The sequence below is a fragment of the Cucurbita moschata genome, unplaced genomic scaffold (assembly GCF_002738365.1).
Source record: "Cucurbita moschata cultivar Rifu unplaced genomic scaffold, Cmos_1.0 Cmo_Scf00021, whole genome shotgun sequence".
Classification (NCBI taxonomy): Eukaryota; Viridiplantae; Streptophyta; class Magnoliopsida; order Cucurbitales; family Cucurbitaceae; genus Cucurbita; species Cucurbita moschata.
In genome coordinates, this window is record NW_019268537.1 from 100902 (window position 1) to 117413 (window position 16512).

The following is a 16512-nucleotide window of genomic DNA, read 5'->3' on the forward strand; positions in this document are numbered from 1 at the left end:
CAATGCCAAACATTAAATGAGCTTCGTTGCCTGTTTTTTTTTTTTTTTTTTTTTTTTTCAAGAATTCATTTTCGAGATGTCATATGCTTTTTCTAATGTCTTTGTCTAATGGTCGTAAAAATTTGGTCAAATCTCTTCTTAGCTTCCAAATATTCTGTTACCCAAAATTCAATACTTGGCTTGGGTTTTTAACATAATAAATGTTATGTGAGATTCTTTTACCAAAATTCAAAATTCTAAACTCGGACTAAACCTGTCTTTATTAGATACTGTAACACAAATGTTATCTTTTTTGGGTTTTCCTTTCGGATTTTTCCTCGAGGTTTTTAAAACGTGTTTGCTCGGGAGATGTTTCCACGCACTTAAAGAATACTGCGTTCCCCTCTCCACTCCAACCGACGTGGTGATCTCATAAAAAATATTTATAATAAAATATTTTCAGTTATATACTTTTTAGTTTGGCTTAAAATAGTTTTGTAATATATTAGTGGTAGTTTTGTAATTATTTGTTGTAAAGGCACCATTCTCTGGGACTACAAGAGAGCTAGGCCTTCAGACTTTCAAAGGTCATTATATTTGGGCCAAGGCCCATTTCAAGCAAAGAGATTGAGGCTGGAAAGGTCCAGTATCAAAAGTTCATTATATTTGGGCCAAGGCCCATTTCAAGCAAAGAGCTTGAGGCTGGAAAGGTCCAGTATCAAAAGTTCATTATATTTGGGCCAAGGCCCATTTCAAGCAAAGAGCTTGAGGCTGGAAAGGTCCAGTATCAAAAGTTCATTATATTTGGGCCAAGGCCCATTTCAAGCAAAGTGCTTGAGGCTGGAAAGGTCCAGTATCAAAAGTTCATTATATTTGGGCCAAGGCCCATTTCAAGCAAAGAGCTTGAGGCTGGAAAGGTCCACCATCAAAAGTTCATTATATTTGGGCCAAGGCCCATTTCAAGCAAAGAGCTTGAGGCTGGAAAGGTCCACATCAATAGTTCATTATATTTCGTCATTTTTATTGACTCTTCCACCAAGAAGAAAATTGCGACTCAAATTCTATTTTTAGATTTATAATTTTGTATTTTTTTAATTTCATATAAAAGCTCAAATTTATCCAATAAATAAATTAATTATTTAAAAAAAATGGAAGAAAATTGAGTGGAGTGGAATTGCATTGAAAAGTCTGGAGATATTTAAGGCGTAAATGAAACCAACCACATCCATCTCACAATCGGGCACGAGCTTGACACGCGCTCAACTCGGATTCTCAATCTCCACCGTTCACGTGTATCTTCATCCAACGGCGTATCTTTCATTCTCCCATCCTTTTATATGTCCCTCAACTCTCGTCATCCCCTCCACCTCCATCCTCATCCACTGCTCCAACACACGCAGTCTCTCAAAACCCTCAAAAATCCATTTCTCATCCTCTTCAATTTCTCAATCATGCTTCTTCGTGCTCCTTCGGCCGCCTTCTCTGTCGCTAACTCTCGAGGGGAGGATTTGGTTCCTCTCTTTTCTGCTTCGTCGTCCTCGTCGTCTTCGATTCTTAGGCTTTCTTCGGTTAGAAATGGTGGTGGTTTGATCGTTTCAGCCTCGAAGGGCTCAAACACTCGGCCATTGACGGGAGTGGTTTTTGAGCCCTTTGAGGAGGTCAAGAAGGAGCTCAGTCTTATTCCCACTGCTCCTCAAGTCTCGATTGCTCGCCAGAAGTATAGCGATGCTTGTGAGGCTGCGATTAATGAGCAGATTAAGTGAGTTTTCTTATTGGTTTTTTTATTTGGGAGTATTGTATGTGCGTTTTCTCTTGCGGATCTTCTTTTGAGTTATTTGATTGATTTTTTTTTTGTAGTTTGTGTTCTGTTTTGGGAAGATCTGTATGTGGTGATCATCTTTTGAAATGTTTTATTTCTTGATTTTATAATTCTCTGCTCGATTCTTTTAATTTTTGGTTATCTGCTTCGTATATTTGGTATGGTGTTTTAATTCTTGTTATATGGAAATTATTTTACTCTGAAGCGTATGTCTTTGGTTTGATGTTTAATATCTGGTATTTAAATATGAATACGATTCTTTATATGGAAATAACTTGTTGGTTTTTGTGAAACGTACATATCTTGTTTGGTGTTTCCGTACTGCTGTTTAAATATGAATTTGATTCATTTTATGGAAATTATTTGGTTTGGAGTTACATTTCTGGATATGTGCTTTTTATAAAGCTAACAATTGGATTTCATAACAGTGTTGAATACAATGTATCATATGTATACCATTCCATGTTTGCCTACTTTGATAGAGACAACGTAGCACTCAAGGGTTTGGCCAAGTGAGTATTGACTATCTAATCTTGTTTTTAGCATGTTTGATAACCATTTTGTTTTTTTGGTTCCTGTTTTCGAAAATTATGTTCATTACCTCACAATTCTTAGGTGGAAGTAGTGTTTTTAAAGCTTAATTTTCAAAATGCTCGAAAAGAAAATGGTTATCAAACGTCCCTCAATAGTTAAAGTCTCTTTTTTCTGTAATTCCTAGAACTGAAATGGTGTTATTCAAAGGTTTTTCAAGGAATCAAGTGAAGAAGAGAGGGATCATGCTGAGAAATTGATGGAATATCAGGTAGTTGAGTTAAGGCAAAAAGTTGATTTTGGTTTTAAGATTATTTATTGATGTTGGAATTATTTTGTAGAACAAACGAGGTGGGAGAGTGACGTTGGAGAGTATGATTAAGCCCTTGTGTGAGTATGACAATGAGCAAAAGGGAGATGCCTTATATGGTTAGTTGACTGTATATATTTCAATGATATTGACCTTCCAACATTAATGATGAAGACTTTGGTTTATGAAAATATCTACATGTTGTTGATTGTGACACTAAATGAAGTCTCTCGTTTAATTTCTAAGCAATGGAGCTTGCTTTGTCCCTTGAGAAGCTAACCAATGAGAAGTTGCTTCACTTGCATAAGGTAGAGCTTTTGTAGCTTTCACATTTAGTTTGGAAGTCTTTGAATTATGCTTATAACTTGCCTTCTCTTTTAGGTGGCTGAAGAGAATGGTGATGTGCAGCTGACTGAATTTGTCGAAAGCGAATATTTGGGGGAACAGGTAATATAACCCATAAATAAGACGTGATTGATCATGTATTGTTCTCATGTAAGCACAACTATTCTCAATTCTTCAAACATCACCATTGTAGGTTGAAGCAATCAAGAAAATCTCAGAGTATGTTGCTCAGCTAAGAAGAGTGGGCAAGGGACACGGTAAGACTACACCCATCTCGCCCTGCCTCACCCTGCTCCGCCCTACTTCTCTCGTTCTATATTGTTTGTAATAGAATGCCCCGGTCAGCTAACGATATTTTTTCTGAACCCATTTGAAAACATTTTCAGGAGTTTGGCACTTTGATCAGATGTTGCTTCATGAGGGAGCATAAACAATGGAATGGGGTTTGCTGCATAGAGTTAAGTGCAGTGAAATATGAAAATAAAATGGTTCAGCTCTGGGCTGTGCTTTGGGTATGGTTGGCTTGTGATGGTTCTTAGTAGTTTTAATAGGGAGATGATTAGGGGTGGATTTGTGTTAGAATTTCCTCTCGTTAACATGTTTATGTTTGTTTTGCTTTGGTTTTCAAAGGTTTGTTTTGACGTTGTAATTGGAGATTTCACTCTTTTTATTATTATCATCATCCTATTTTTGTACCACTTTGACTTGGCGCTTGTGACAATTTAAGACAATCGGTCTTGCTAAATTGTCAAATTTTAATTTTTTTTAAATTCTATTTTACTTTTAATATTGAAATTCTTAATTAGATCCTTCCACAATTGATTTTTTTTTTTTTTTAATTTAATAGACGAAAGACTTTTTTATTTTTTGGTGGATTAAATATTAGATATTCTCCCCCTCTCCTAGATCCATTAACAAGTTTTAATTCATCAATTTCCAAGTCTATTGAGTTTCATTTTAATTATTAAATTAGTTTTGGAAAATTAATTTATAAACATTACCTATCTAGAATTAAAATCTGTAGTTTAGAAAGTTAAGATCGTAGGGGGCCTAAACTTCTATGTTTTTATAAATAGCAATTAATGATTTATATAGAAATTAATGTATTTAATGCAAATATTAATCTCTCAAATTCCAAAAATCGGCTAATTAAATTTTTTGTCGAATCAGACATTAGCTTGAAAAAAAATACTCTAGTCCAATTCTTCAATTAAAATAATTAAAACTTTCTATCAACTTCTGAAAAATAAGTCCACATTTCTTTAAAAAAAAAATGTTAGAATTATGAAAGCCAGAAGACAACCAGTGGAGAAATAAAAATTGAGGGTAGAGCAGACTCACAACACTATAAATCAGCTAACTCGGCCTCAGTCCACTGCAAGAATTTTTGAACCACAAAACTTGCTCCACAAAATCATGATATAGAAGTAACAGCCTCCACAAATTTCTAGTAGAAATAAATTGTCTTAAAAGATCTCAACTTGCCCATAAATAATTAAGAAAGCAAAATTCAAGAAACAGATGTGCCAAATCAAAACCATTGAAAATCCATGACTACAACAACACAAACTCTTAAGCAGTAACTGCTGCCTGGCTTGCAAGCCTCTTCCTAGCTTCTTCAATGATGGACAGTTTTATACCCTTGCCCTTGGGGAGGGAAACCCATGGCTTGGTTCCCTTCCCGAGTGTAAACACGTTGCCTAGCCGAGTCGCAAATTCATGCCCAGTTGCATCCTGAATATGGACCGTCTCAAAGCTTCCCTTGTGCTTCTCTCTGTTTTTAAGGATTCCCACTCGACCTCTGTTTCGTCCACCAGTCACCATGACAACATTTCCTACATCAAACTTTATGAAATCAGCAATCTTGTTAGACTCAAGATCCAACTTGATGGTGTCGTTTGCCTTGATCAGGGGGTCGGGATAACGGATGGTACGCCCGTCGTATGTATTCAGATAAGGAATTCCCTTCTGCCCAAACTGCACAGAGCGAACCTTACAGAGCTTGAACTGCAAAGACAATATCACAGTCATCATGAATCATCCCATTACGATTATCACATAGAAAAAAATGTCCCTACATGAAGATCAAAAACCTTAACCAAGGGAAGAAAACAGCTGACTTACAGGAATCATGTAGAAAAAAATGAAGATTGGTATTACAAGTGTAATTTTCTGTTTAGACAATAGTAAAAAAAACACTGTTTGCAATTGCATTTATTTTCTGTATCCTGAGCACCCTACATTCTAAAAAACAGGAATGCTTGCAACAAATGACAGGTCAAATAACAAACCTTAGCCTCTTCATCCCTGACAGAGTGAAGGCGGAAACGCCCTTTAGTGTCATACAGAAGCCGGAAATTCTCATTTGTCTTGGGGATGGACACAACATCTACAACAAAAATAAGGGTAACACATTAAAAATACAATAAACAGAACACATTATACAACTAAAAGACACATCAGTTCCAAGCAGTGACATGTTTCAAAAGAACAACTTCCAAACAAGTTGACAATCAAAATATTGAAACACGTTACATAACAGGTGACTGTTAGTATCATGCTTGCAGACGGTAACTTTGCTGATAAAGTTAAAATATGGTAGATGAATTGATTGAAAGATCTTCTGGTCAGTAAATATTGAAACTGAAACAATAGAATAAATAGAAGTTTGAGATCAGCATACCCATAAAGCCAGCCGGATACGTCTTGTCAGTTCTCACCTTCCCATCAACTAAAATATGTCGTTGCATCAAAATTGAAATTACCTCACGGTATGTGAGAGCATATTTCAATCGGTTTCGCAATATGAGGACAAGTGGGAGACATTCCCTTGATTTATGAGGTCCTGATGAAGGTTTGGGGGCCTACAAAGGGATTTAAAAGGTAGAACCGAATGTCAGCAATAAGTTTAATGCGTAGGTAAAAATAAAATGTAAACTGAAACGAAGACTAGAACTTTCACTCACAAATGCACCACCAAGTTTGTCGAGCATCCAATGCTTTGGGGCATTGAGCCTCTTCAAATGTTTCTTCAATCCTCTTGCCTGTCACAGCCATATACATTAATTTTAGTAAACAAAAATATGAGGAAAACATCTTGCTGAAACCATCATAGTATGCATATTTCTGGGAGTGCAGGACGACCATACTAATTGTGTTCTTTAGTAAACACCCTCCACGCCTTCTTCCAACACAGACTCTTACACAACAAAACCAAATAGAGAACTTAAATTTCATGAAGGATCGGTAGCATAACCAAAATCATCTACAAACTCTATAACACGTTCATCTGGAAAAATAACTAGAGTAGACCGTGGGAAAACATTTGTACTCAACATAAAGCTTATAATTCCTATACGAAAAAACAAATCCAAAAGTGGACAAATGAAAACCCTAAATAATGTAAACACGTAAAAACCTAGGGTAAACCAGTTGAGTTGGAGAGTTTTTGAATCATGTATGAACTAATAAGCCGAGCCCTTCGCTGTGGTCACTTTACAGGTTAAAGAGCTTGCAAGAAGGATCACTCTTATATAAAACTCATCAAAAAAATCTCAACCTAACAAATCACAAAATACAGGCAGAACCAAAATAAAACTGGAAACAACGAGAAAGAACATCTTAAAGGAGATAATCAATGGAGATATGAACCAACAGAGAAAACGAACTACTAGATAGATCCACTGACCATATTGTCGAAACGATGTTCGACGGAGAAAAACCCTTCAGTGAGATTGCCGCCGGCGCCTGCGGGTAGAGAGCTGGAGCTTCTGCAGAGGCGAACAAGAAAATAGGTTCGACGGCGGTTTTATTTATATGAAAGCTTCAAGTATGAAGGGATCGTGCTGAAATTAGGGTAAAGCCTTTTGGGCCTAGTGGTTCTCGCAGCAAGATTTGGGCTGGGCTTTCTGAGATAATTAAATGGACTATTTTATACTAATATCCTTTTCTTTTTTTTTCTTTTTTTTTTTTTTATGTTTATTAATTTAGTTTTTTTTTAAAATAAAAAAAAAGGAATGAATGTAAAACCGGTCTATAACGGATTTTCGGTTCGATCATTGGTTTAAATGAATTAAGTTTTGCAGAGATCTTCTTCCTTCTTTTTCTGTAATTTTCTCACCAGAGAGAGTTTCTCGGTGCTTTCTTGTATTATTTATATTCATGCGTTCTCTCTGCAAGGATGAATGGCAGGAACGAAGCAAATTGTAATGCCGATGTTTCTTCTAGTTTTATTGTTCTTGTTCACCAGTTCGAGAGCCGAACAACCACCGTTCAGTATAAAGCAACATCTGTCCACTGTTACCAGGTTCTCTCCATTGCCATTCTCATCTATTTCGCTGGTTTTCTGCTGTCTAATTGGCTGTTTTTCAATCTATCGTCGTGTTTTTTTTTTTTTTTTTTTTTTTTTTTTTTTTGTTTTGTTTAGTGTACATTTAGTTTTTCGCGCGAATGATTGATGATTTGACTCATAGGAAACATCTCTGAAACTCGATGAGCTTGTTTGATAGCTGTTTTAAACGTTAACGTTCCTGATTGGACGATTGAAATGGAAACTTAGAAATCATGTGTTTTAAAATTTGTCTTCATTTCCATCCTCGAATACACGAGAGAAATTGACAAGAAAGTCAGCGGATGGATTGATCACCCAGTTTTTTTTTTTTTTTTTAAACGTCACGATTTTAATAGTGGAACTTACTTGCTGGATTTTGGAAGCAATTACAGATCTCCACAACTTGATTCTAGATCACCACTATATGCAATTGTGATCGCCTTTTGGATTATGTTTGTAATTGGAAAGTCATGTTTAGTTTCTTCCAGATGTACAAAATTATTCAATCAATGAGATTATTTGTAATGGAAAGCTTTCCTGTAATTGGACTTCAAATTTGAGTTGTCTTGAGTGGCTTACTAGTTTGATATTCAGGAAGCTGTCTGTCTTTTTGTATTCTTAGGCTGCAAGGAATTTTTGTGCAGCCTAGAGTGGTTTTCGTCTCTATTGTTCTTGTTACTTTTCAAATATCAATAAAAACTTATTCTTTCTTGTAGAAAAAAAAAAGTATGTTTTCAATAATCATGAAGTACAATGTCACAGTAAAAAATAAAATTTCTAATATTGATCTTTCTGGACAGGTATAGTGCTGCAAATGATGGTCGTAATAGTAACATTGCTCCCGCTCCTGATGGATGTGTTCCAATTCATTTAAATCTTGTGGTAATTTATATTCCAAATTTGTTGGTTTCCAATAACAGTTTGGTTAATTACCTTTCATGATGCTTATTGATAGGGAATTATTGTGTTCTACGAGCATAAAAGCATTGGGTGGAAATAAAAGAGTATATTTCAGAATTTTATTGATAAACTATGAATATTTAGGGTGCATCATGTATGCCCAACTTAAGATTGATTTTCCTTCTCTGTTCCATATCACTTGACTCCACAGTTTTCTCTTTGGTCGATATGTATTAGGTTGCTTGTATGAACTTAAATGTCAAATGGTACCTCAATAATCCCCAATAGAAAGGGAGGTATGCAAGATTGATTTCCTGCCACGGTTTCTAGCAGAGTATATGTATTTTTGTGCGTATGTGAATGTATCAATATTTCATTACATACCAGATCTTTTTGCACGGTGTATTTGATATTTTTTTCTTGCTTTCGAATAACAATATTTGATTAGACTTGTCTGGAACTCTTTGAAAGCTATAAATTCCAAATTAATGAATAGATTAGACTTAAATGTGTTCCTGCTTTCTAATAACAAGACTTGATTAGATTTAATGGTTTATTTTTTCTCAGGCTAGGCATGGAACTCGTGATCCAACCAAAAAACGGATCAGAGAGTTAAACAACTTGGAAAGTCAATTAGACATGCTTATAAGAGGTGCTGTAGGAAATGACTCGTCTCTGCGTAAAGCTCCTTCCTGGTTTAAGGGATGGAAATCTCCTTGGAGAGGAAAAGTGAAGGGTGGAGAATTAATTCCTGAAGGAGAGGAAGAATTGTATTATCTTGGGATCCGAACAAGAAAATTGTTTTCTGACTTGTTCAGTGATGATTATAGCTCAGAAGTATATACAATTAAAGCAACTCAGGTTATTTCCTCTTTTGGCATTGTTTGTGTTGTGTACCTCTTATTTTTTAATTGTATTGGATTGGGAGGATATAGACTTAAAGAGTCTCATTTGTTTGTTAGTACCATAATATGTATGCTTATGTTTGTTCCTCCATGAATAATTAGGTTCCTCGGGCATCAGCTAGTGCTGTGGCATTTGGTATGGGGCTATTTAGTGGGAGAGGAAGCCTTGGATCAGATCGTCGTCGAGCTTTTTCTGTCATCAGTGAGAGTCGTGCCAGTGATACGATGCTTAGGTTTTTTGATTGTTGTCAGAAGTACGAGGTAATCATAAATTCTTAATTATCTTCTGATTTCTATAGTTTATATTTGCCAAAGATTGATTGCATATTTCTATTTTCATTACAATCATATTTTTGTTTACTGTTTTGCACTTTTGTTGTTGTTATGTGTTAGCTCGTGCATGATGAATCTAGCACTCGTACCCTTGAACCAGTATGCAAATGTAATTTTTCAGTAGTCTTCTACATGTTGTCTATTTGTTGCAGGTGTTTAAAACATGATCATTTGATGATGGACGGTAAAAAATAAATAAATAAATAAACCATGCTGTTGGCTGCATATATAATAATCATTCCCATGGTTATCTGTTACCATAGTTTCGACTTGAACTCAGACACAAATGTTTCTAGGATATGCAAGAAAGATAAAGATTAGTTGCATCATAATAGAATACATGTAGTTTAGAGTTAACTAGCATTACATCAATCACCCTAAAGGAAAAATTGTAGTTGGCATCAATCACCCTAAAGGAAAAATTGTAGTTGCTGGCTATTCTGTCGTTTAAGGAGGGGAGTGAGTATACTAGTCTCTTTTGTAGTCCACTTTTGTGTCTCCAGAATATTTTCATGATGTAGTGTCCTCTTTCTGGAAAGCCAGAATTATAGAGGATTTAATGGGACCCATTGCTTGATCTCTCACCCAAATGATGCTATATCTGCCATCAAAATTCTGAATCGCAGGACTGTCCACTGCTCCTTTGCTTTGATTTTTTGCCAATTCTCTTCTTGTTGCTTTTGGATAGGCTATGCCCCTTCATTAAAAAATTTCATCAACCTTAATATCCTTCTGCTGACACATCTCTCTACGAAGAGGGTAAAAGTCCTTTGGTTGAATTTGATAAGTGGAATACGTAGCTTTAGAGAAACCACAAACATTTTGGGGGAACAGAGAGATGTTTTACTCATCTTTTTTACTATATTTGTTTTCAGCTGCCTCTTGGTGCAAACCTGATAAGGTTTTCTATTAGATTATTCCATAACTGATATTTGTGCTAATTTGAGGGGATTTCGGCAACGTTCATCTGCCTTGGAGGCTTCCCTCTGTTTGGATACTTCGTTGCTTTAATGTTACGGGGAACCAATTTTCACTCAATGTAATTGTGTTTGGATGAGTGAAGTGATCAAGTGTGACTTTTTCATGGACAATTGCTTGCCTTTGAGTTAATGCCTATGTCTTATAGCTTAGCGCCCTTGAGTTTACTTGTAGCCTCTGTGAGTAAGTACGTTCCCGTTGTAACATTTGATTGTGCATTTGTCCATTTCTCTCCTCTTTTTCTTTGTGGGGAGTTTGTCATATGATTTATTTTCTATCTTCTACCTCCCTCAGTTTTAAAATTGTGATGTTCAACACTCTCTATTTCGCTATATATTTTTTTCCCAGTGAGGTATGAGCAGGAATTTAGGAGTAAAAATAATTTAGTTTATTGGAACTAATCAAATAACTGGCTTATAAGAAATTGGTGGATTTGAGGGAGAATTTTCACAATAATAAGAGGGCCAGAGTCCTGTGACAATCGGTGTGACTAGTTTTATTATTATTATTTTGCAATGTGCATGCATGAACATGTGTCATGTATCAGGTTGTCGTATTTTTGTAATAGTCTCCCATAGTTCTTTGAGATATATTAGTCTCAGAACTAATGAAGGAATTTAAATCTCACGTGCAACAAGAGGCGTTTCTACTGAAGTGAGTATACGACCAAAAGTTTGTCTCCTGAACTCGAGTCGAATTTTTTTTTTTTAAGTATTAAAAATATGAACTTGTTGTGTACATTCATGACATCTTTCCCATGTTCATCATTATTCTAGAATTTTCTGACTTTCACACTGTCCGGAACTTTTACCGATTTATTTCTGGCTGTTTAAATCTTCAGTAGGTCAACGTTAGTTACTCTACATATGCCTAAATTATTCTCAAGCCTTAAATCCTCCATTATTAAATAGATTTTTAGTGGTTGGCTGATTTCTGTCATTCATCACTATCAATTTTCAATGCAGGATTATAGGAAGAATCAGGAACCTGCCGTTGATAAACTCAAGGAACCTGTACTTGATGATATAACTAAGTCATTCACTGAACGTTATGGGCTAAATTTTACCCGGCTGCACATTTCATCACTTTGGTTTCTCTGTAAGCAGGTGATTCTTCATTCATATATTTGAATACAGGAAGTCGGTCTTCATTCATATCTGAATACAGGAAGTCAAAATCCCCCGTAGAATATCCCCGTCAAGAATATTGAATATGTATTTTGAAATTTTACGGCCATTCCTAGCAGAAAAAGGGTCATTTTCTTATCTTGCCATATGTACTTGGAAAGTAACAAAAAGATCTTATAATTCTTGATGATCTTGGTGCTTTGTTAACGTTGATATTTGAAAGTCACAAAAAAATCTTTTAATTAACGGTGAGGAAATGTCTTCTTTTTTTTTCTTTTTTTTTTTCCGGGAAGAAACAATTTAATTGATGGTGGGAGAAGAAATATCGATCTTCAGTCCCCACCTCCCCCCTCTCTGTTTTCGAGATGGGCTTTTTTTGAAAAATGTTTATGATTCTAAAACGACCCCTTGCCCTTCATTTGCAGGAGGCATCGTTATTGAACATAACAAATCAAGCTTGTGGACTTTTCAGCCCTTCCGAGGTACTTGGATTATCAGTCTTACCTCAGATTATTACTTACTGGCATGCTAGTGTTAGGATTTGGTTTCAAATGTATTTAAAAAATGCTTATACTTCGTGGAGCAAATATACCTTAATTAAGGTTTATTAGAAGGAACAGAAAATGTTGCTATGTATTTAGTATAGTTGCCTTCTTACAAATCTGAAAGAGTAAAGATGGGAAATCAAGCTACAATTAGTTGGAGAGATACAATTTTTAAAAAATGCTGAAGGTTGAGACAAAAAAGATGGACACTGATTTGCTATGTGTGTGTATATATCTATCTATCTATATATATATATATATATATATATATATATATATATNTTTTTTTTTTTTTTTTTTTTTTTTTTCCTTTTAACGTAGCTCAGTTCCTGTAAAACCTACATCCATGGGCCACCGAGAAATGAAAATTCACTCAATTACACAAAACGTAGTTAAATGTTTGATTTAGGTTTACAAATAAAATAACTCCTTTCTGTTTCAGCCGTAATTAACTCCTTTCTGTTTCAGCCGTAATTTTTCTTTCTTTTGGTTGATTGCTTCCATGAACAATCTCTCCTTGTGCGTCCATCTACTGAATCCAGAATTCCTTTGGACTGTGTAATCTTCTCCCAAGAATACATTTAAATAAATCCCAACATTAGAGAGAAGCTAAAAAAAAGCTTAGGTAGCTTGAAAGTATAGGATCTGATACAAATGTCGAAGAGCATGATGGGTTCAGTTTGACAAGCAGGAAAAGAATCGTGGTTGTAATGGCACACTGCAATAGTTATTGTTTGCAAGATTTATGCTCCAGTCGACTTGGAATGTGAAAACTTGCCGAAGTGAAGTTTTTCTTACGAGGTTTTCAGAATAAAAGTCCAACTCAAGAGTCAAATCGATCAAATTAGGAAAGCTGTACACAATTAAGAAAAGTAAAAATCTTACAATTTTGACTTTAATTCAAAATTTGAAAGATAAGACCAAAATCTTGCCTAAACAAAATTGTTTATAGAATCAATTTGACCTCATTTGAGTTTGAAAATAGCCTACCATGCAAGGAATTGAAAGAAAGAATTAAGTATTGATATAAAATTCAAAATAAACCATTAAAGCAAAGTCAATGTACCTTTTCATTTAAAGACAATATAATTAATTAACTTAATTGAAGGAAATGAATAAATAAATCTTTTAAACAAAAAGCACCTACATATTGTCTTTCTAACAGTTAAGTAGGTGATACCAGGAGAGTGGTGTCCTTCTTGAATGGCAGTGAATCCATATATGAGGCTAGCTTGTACGAGGGGATTTTTTCTATCGATATGATCAGATTTTACAGTTCTTTCTAATCCGCTTGTATAGAATTTTTTGTTGAATGATTTTGGTCTAGCTGTGCTTGCTGCAGTCATGTTTGGTAGTTCTGCATTTGTTGGTTCTCAGATTTGCAATCTTTGTCCTATGTGCTTAGGTTGTTTTGTTGGAGTGGACGGATGATGTGGAGTTGTTTATATTGAAGGGTTATGGTAATTCATTAAACTATAAAATGGGAATTCCTTTGTTGGAAGATGTTATTCAATCCATGAAGCAAGCCATCAAGGCCAAAGAAGGTATATATATATACACACATCTGCTGTTTATATTTTCTTGTTTACTCTCCGAATAGCTCATACCTTTGTACTTACTTTTGCCTTTAGCAGAAGTTTTTTGTGTCGAATCACTGAGTTTCCTTAAGACATCTTTGGGGGAGGTGTTGTCTGAGGGTTAGGCTTGATGCCTCATTTTGGGTAGTTTGGGTGGTGGTTTCTAAGGACTTTTGTAATCAGACCTTTTTTATATAGCTAGTGTTTGCCTTTTTCGGTAGGCAGTTTTTTGTATGGCCTTTTGTATTTCTTCATTTTATCTCAATAAAAGTTTCGTTTTTCACCCCCCAACAAAAGAATATCATTCATTTTATTCCTATTTCTTTTCCCAATGGAATTTTTGAATGGTCAAAGCTGGAAGTTATTTAGTAGAGTTTCTTATCCGTCTAACTGTGTTTTTCGCATTCTGTTCTTGGTAGAAAAGCTAGTTCTTGGCAGCTATGAGAAGGCAAGACTTCGTTTTGCTCATGCTGAAACTGTAGTTCCATTCACATGTTTGCTCGGGCTTTTCCTTGAAGGACCTGGTAAGTGCGTTTAATAATCTTCGAGTTTTCCCCCTTATTTTTTGTATTATCAAACCACTCGTAAACTTATGCAGCTCCTTTCTTATCTTTGGATTTTTGGTATCTGAATATCACAGATGTTGGACAAACACTAAGGGAGCAGCCTTTGCAACTTCCTCCACAGCCTCCAGCTACTAGAATATGGAAGGGAAGCACCGTTGCACCTTTTGCTGGGAATAACATGCTGGTTCTCTATAGCTGCCCTGCTAACTTGTCAGATAAGTACTTTGTGCGAGTTTTGCATAATGAAGAACCCATAACAATGCCGGTTAGCACCCTTTCCTATTCTTTTATTTTTTTTAGCTCACGTTTGAACTTTCATAAAACTTCATGTTATATATTATTACTGAATGAACTACATTCATCATCATTCGATTCTCAATCATGAATGGTGGATTTTCATCATCTCAAATTGTAACTCAACCCCATCAAATTGTAACAGCTTAACCCCACTGCTAACAGATATTGTTTTCTTTGGACTTTCCCTTTCGGGAAGTTTTTAAAAGGCCTCTCCCAGAGAGAGGTCTCACGCTCTTATAAAGAGTGTTTCGTTCTTCTCCCCAACCAATATGGGATCTCACACAAAGTTTTTCATTGTTCACTTTTCTTGCTGACCTTTTAGCTTCTTCACATTACAGTCCTTACGAATCTTTTTTATTTGGATGAATAGGGTTGTGACAATTCGGATTTTTGTTCCTTCAAAGTGTTCATGGTACAATTTCCACCTCCCTTTTGAAATACGCAAGTATTTTATTACCACCGAATGATATTATTAAAGCTGTCATCTCTTTGCAGGAAAACATTGTGGCTCCTCATCTTGAACATGATTTTGACACATTGTGCACTGTGGATGGGGAAGAACCTGTGCTGGAGCCCGAATCAAGTAAGTTATCACTGTTCCATTGGCTCTTCTGGTTGCGCAATGACAATAAATGACCTCTAAAAGTTGAATTGTAACAAATGTTGCTTACTAACTGTACAACACCTTTGTCCTTGACATTGTTTTCCGCGGACGCAGACGCTAGACTCAGATCTGAGTTGTAGGGAAGAGTTAACTCACTTTATGTGCTAATTTCGGGTCTCGTTGAGCTTGAGCTTCCATCTGTTTCACATGGCTTTGATTCAAAGATTTAGACTGATGCCATTTTGTATTTGCTTGCTGTTTTGTTATACCGCCAAAGGCAAGTGCTTCAATTTTTTTACTACAAAATTATACAAACTTTAGGTTTTACTTCTTTACGATATTCATTCTTATATGTATATATGAGGAAAAGGATTGAGCTTGTTCATCCTTTTACTATTCTTGTCCAACCCCTTTATAATATCTATGTTTGTGGTTACCAGAAAATATTTTGTTAAGCAAGGCAAAATTGAAACTTCACAGATCGTCAAGATGAAACTAAAGTAATCACGGGCCATCGTTACTAAATTAGTGATTTATCCTATTAAAAGTATGATTAATTGTATTGTAATTTAATTTAAAGTCAGTTGTTAAAGGATTTAATGACATTTTTTGAATGAAAAGATCTACCACCTATAAAACTTTTCCAAAGTTATTTTCTTCGTAAATAGTAAATAGTAATGAAACCAAATAATTAAAGGGGCAATATATCTAAAGAGGGTGTTCTTTCAATCCAGCCATCCATGTGAAATGTTGGTCTTCTTTACATCACATTTCAAGTCGTAGTAAGAGAGTCAATGTTCTTTGGACTAAAAATGAAATCACAAACAAGATCTCTCCTTTGGTATACTCGAATATCATTCACAAATATTTGAACTAATTGCTGAAATGATATGATATGAGCCTCTTCTTTGGTATGCTCGGATATCATTGACTAAAATTTGAACTAATTAGTGATATGGTATGAGCATTCGAGTAATATTTAAAATATTCTCTTGTAGAAACTAAATTTATAATTTAATAAATTAAATTTAAGACGTAATTTAAAAATATATTTTATTAGCTTAGTGATTATTTTTTAAATATATGTTTTGGTCTTTTAGTGCTTAGATGCGACCACTGAAAATGATACGTCAGAATTTACAAATCAAATATAATGGCATCTAACAGGAAAAAACATAGACAATTTTATTAATTTCTTGAAATAAATATATTATATATATATATATATATATATTATTTTCAAAACATCCCGTCGATATGTCCGAGTGGTTAAGGAGACAGACTCGAAATCTGTTGGGCTTTGCCTGCGCAGGTTCGAATCCTGCTGTCGACGCTTTTTGTAATTTCCGTTACTATGCCCCCCCCC

At 35.2% G+C, this 16512-nt stretch overlaps 3 protein-coding genes and 1 non-coding gene across 6 annotated transcripts; 3 read left to right on the forward strand and 1 right to left on the reverse strand.

Annotated features, from left to right (window-relative positions):
* Positions 1–1323: 1323 nt before the first annotated feature.
* LOC111458521 (ferritin-3, chloroplastic-like) lies at positions 1324–3682 on the forward strand. Its single transcript, XM_023101259.1, has 8 exons — positions 1324–1738; positions 2227–2310; positions 2540–2600; positions 2671–2758; positions 2886–2947; positions 3021–3086; positions 3178–3241; positions 3371–3682. The coding sequence occupies exons 1-8, from the start codon at positions 1431–1433 to the stop codon at positions 3412–3414; spliced, it is 777 nt and encodes a 258-aa protein (XP_022957027.1). The 5' UTR covers positions 1324–1430; the 3' UTR covers positions 3415–3682.
* Positions 3683–4336: 654 nt separating this feature from the next.
* On the reverse strand, positions 4337–6805 carry LOC111458662 (40S ribosomal protein S4-3). The gene is made up of 5 exons (XM_023101426.1): positions 6673–6805; positions 5951–6028; positions 5668–5848; positions 5276–5373; positions 4337–4991 (listed from the first exon to the last, which is right to left on the reverse strand). The coding sequence occupies exons 1-5, from the start codon at positions 6673–6675 to the stop codon at positions 4557–4559; spliced, it is 795 nt and encodes a 264-aa protein (XP_022957194.1). The 5' UTR covers positions 6676–6805; the 3' UTR covers positions 4337–4556.
* Positions 6806–7051: 246 nt separating this feature from the next.
* LOC111458625 (multiple inositol polyphosphate phosphatase 1-like) lies at positions 7052–15539 on the forward strand. 3 transcript variants are annotated; one of them, XM_023101386.1, is made up of 12 exons: positions 7052–7290; positions 8115–8196; positions 8782–9075; positions 9222–9380; positions 11396–11536; positions 11983–12039; positions 13508–13646; positions 14099–14203; positions 14320–14510; positions 14913–14954; positions 15038–15125; positions 15255–15539. In XM_023101386.1, exons 1-12 carry the CDS (start codon positions 7169–7171, stop codon positions 15284–15286), a joined length of 1452 nt encoding a protein of 483 aa, XP_022957154.1. In that variant the 5' UTR covers positions 7052–7168; the 3' UTR covers positions 15287–15539. The 3 variants fall into 3 exon arrangements, with proteins under 3 accessions (XP_022957154.1, XP_022957156.1, XP_022957153.1); XM_023101388.1 differs by having other exon boundaries at positions 15261–15539; XM_023101385.1 differs by lacking the exon at positions 15255–15539 and having other exon boundaries at positions 15038–15178.
* An 858-nt stretch (positions 15540–16397) lies between these two features.
* On the forward strand, positions 16398–16479 carry TRNAS-CGA. The gene has a single exon. It is a non-coding gene; the product is annotated as a tRNA-Ser (tRNA).
* Positions 16480–16512: the final 33 nt, after the last annotated feature.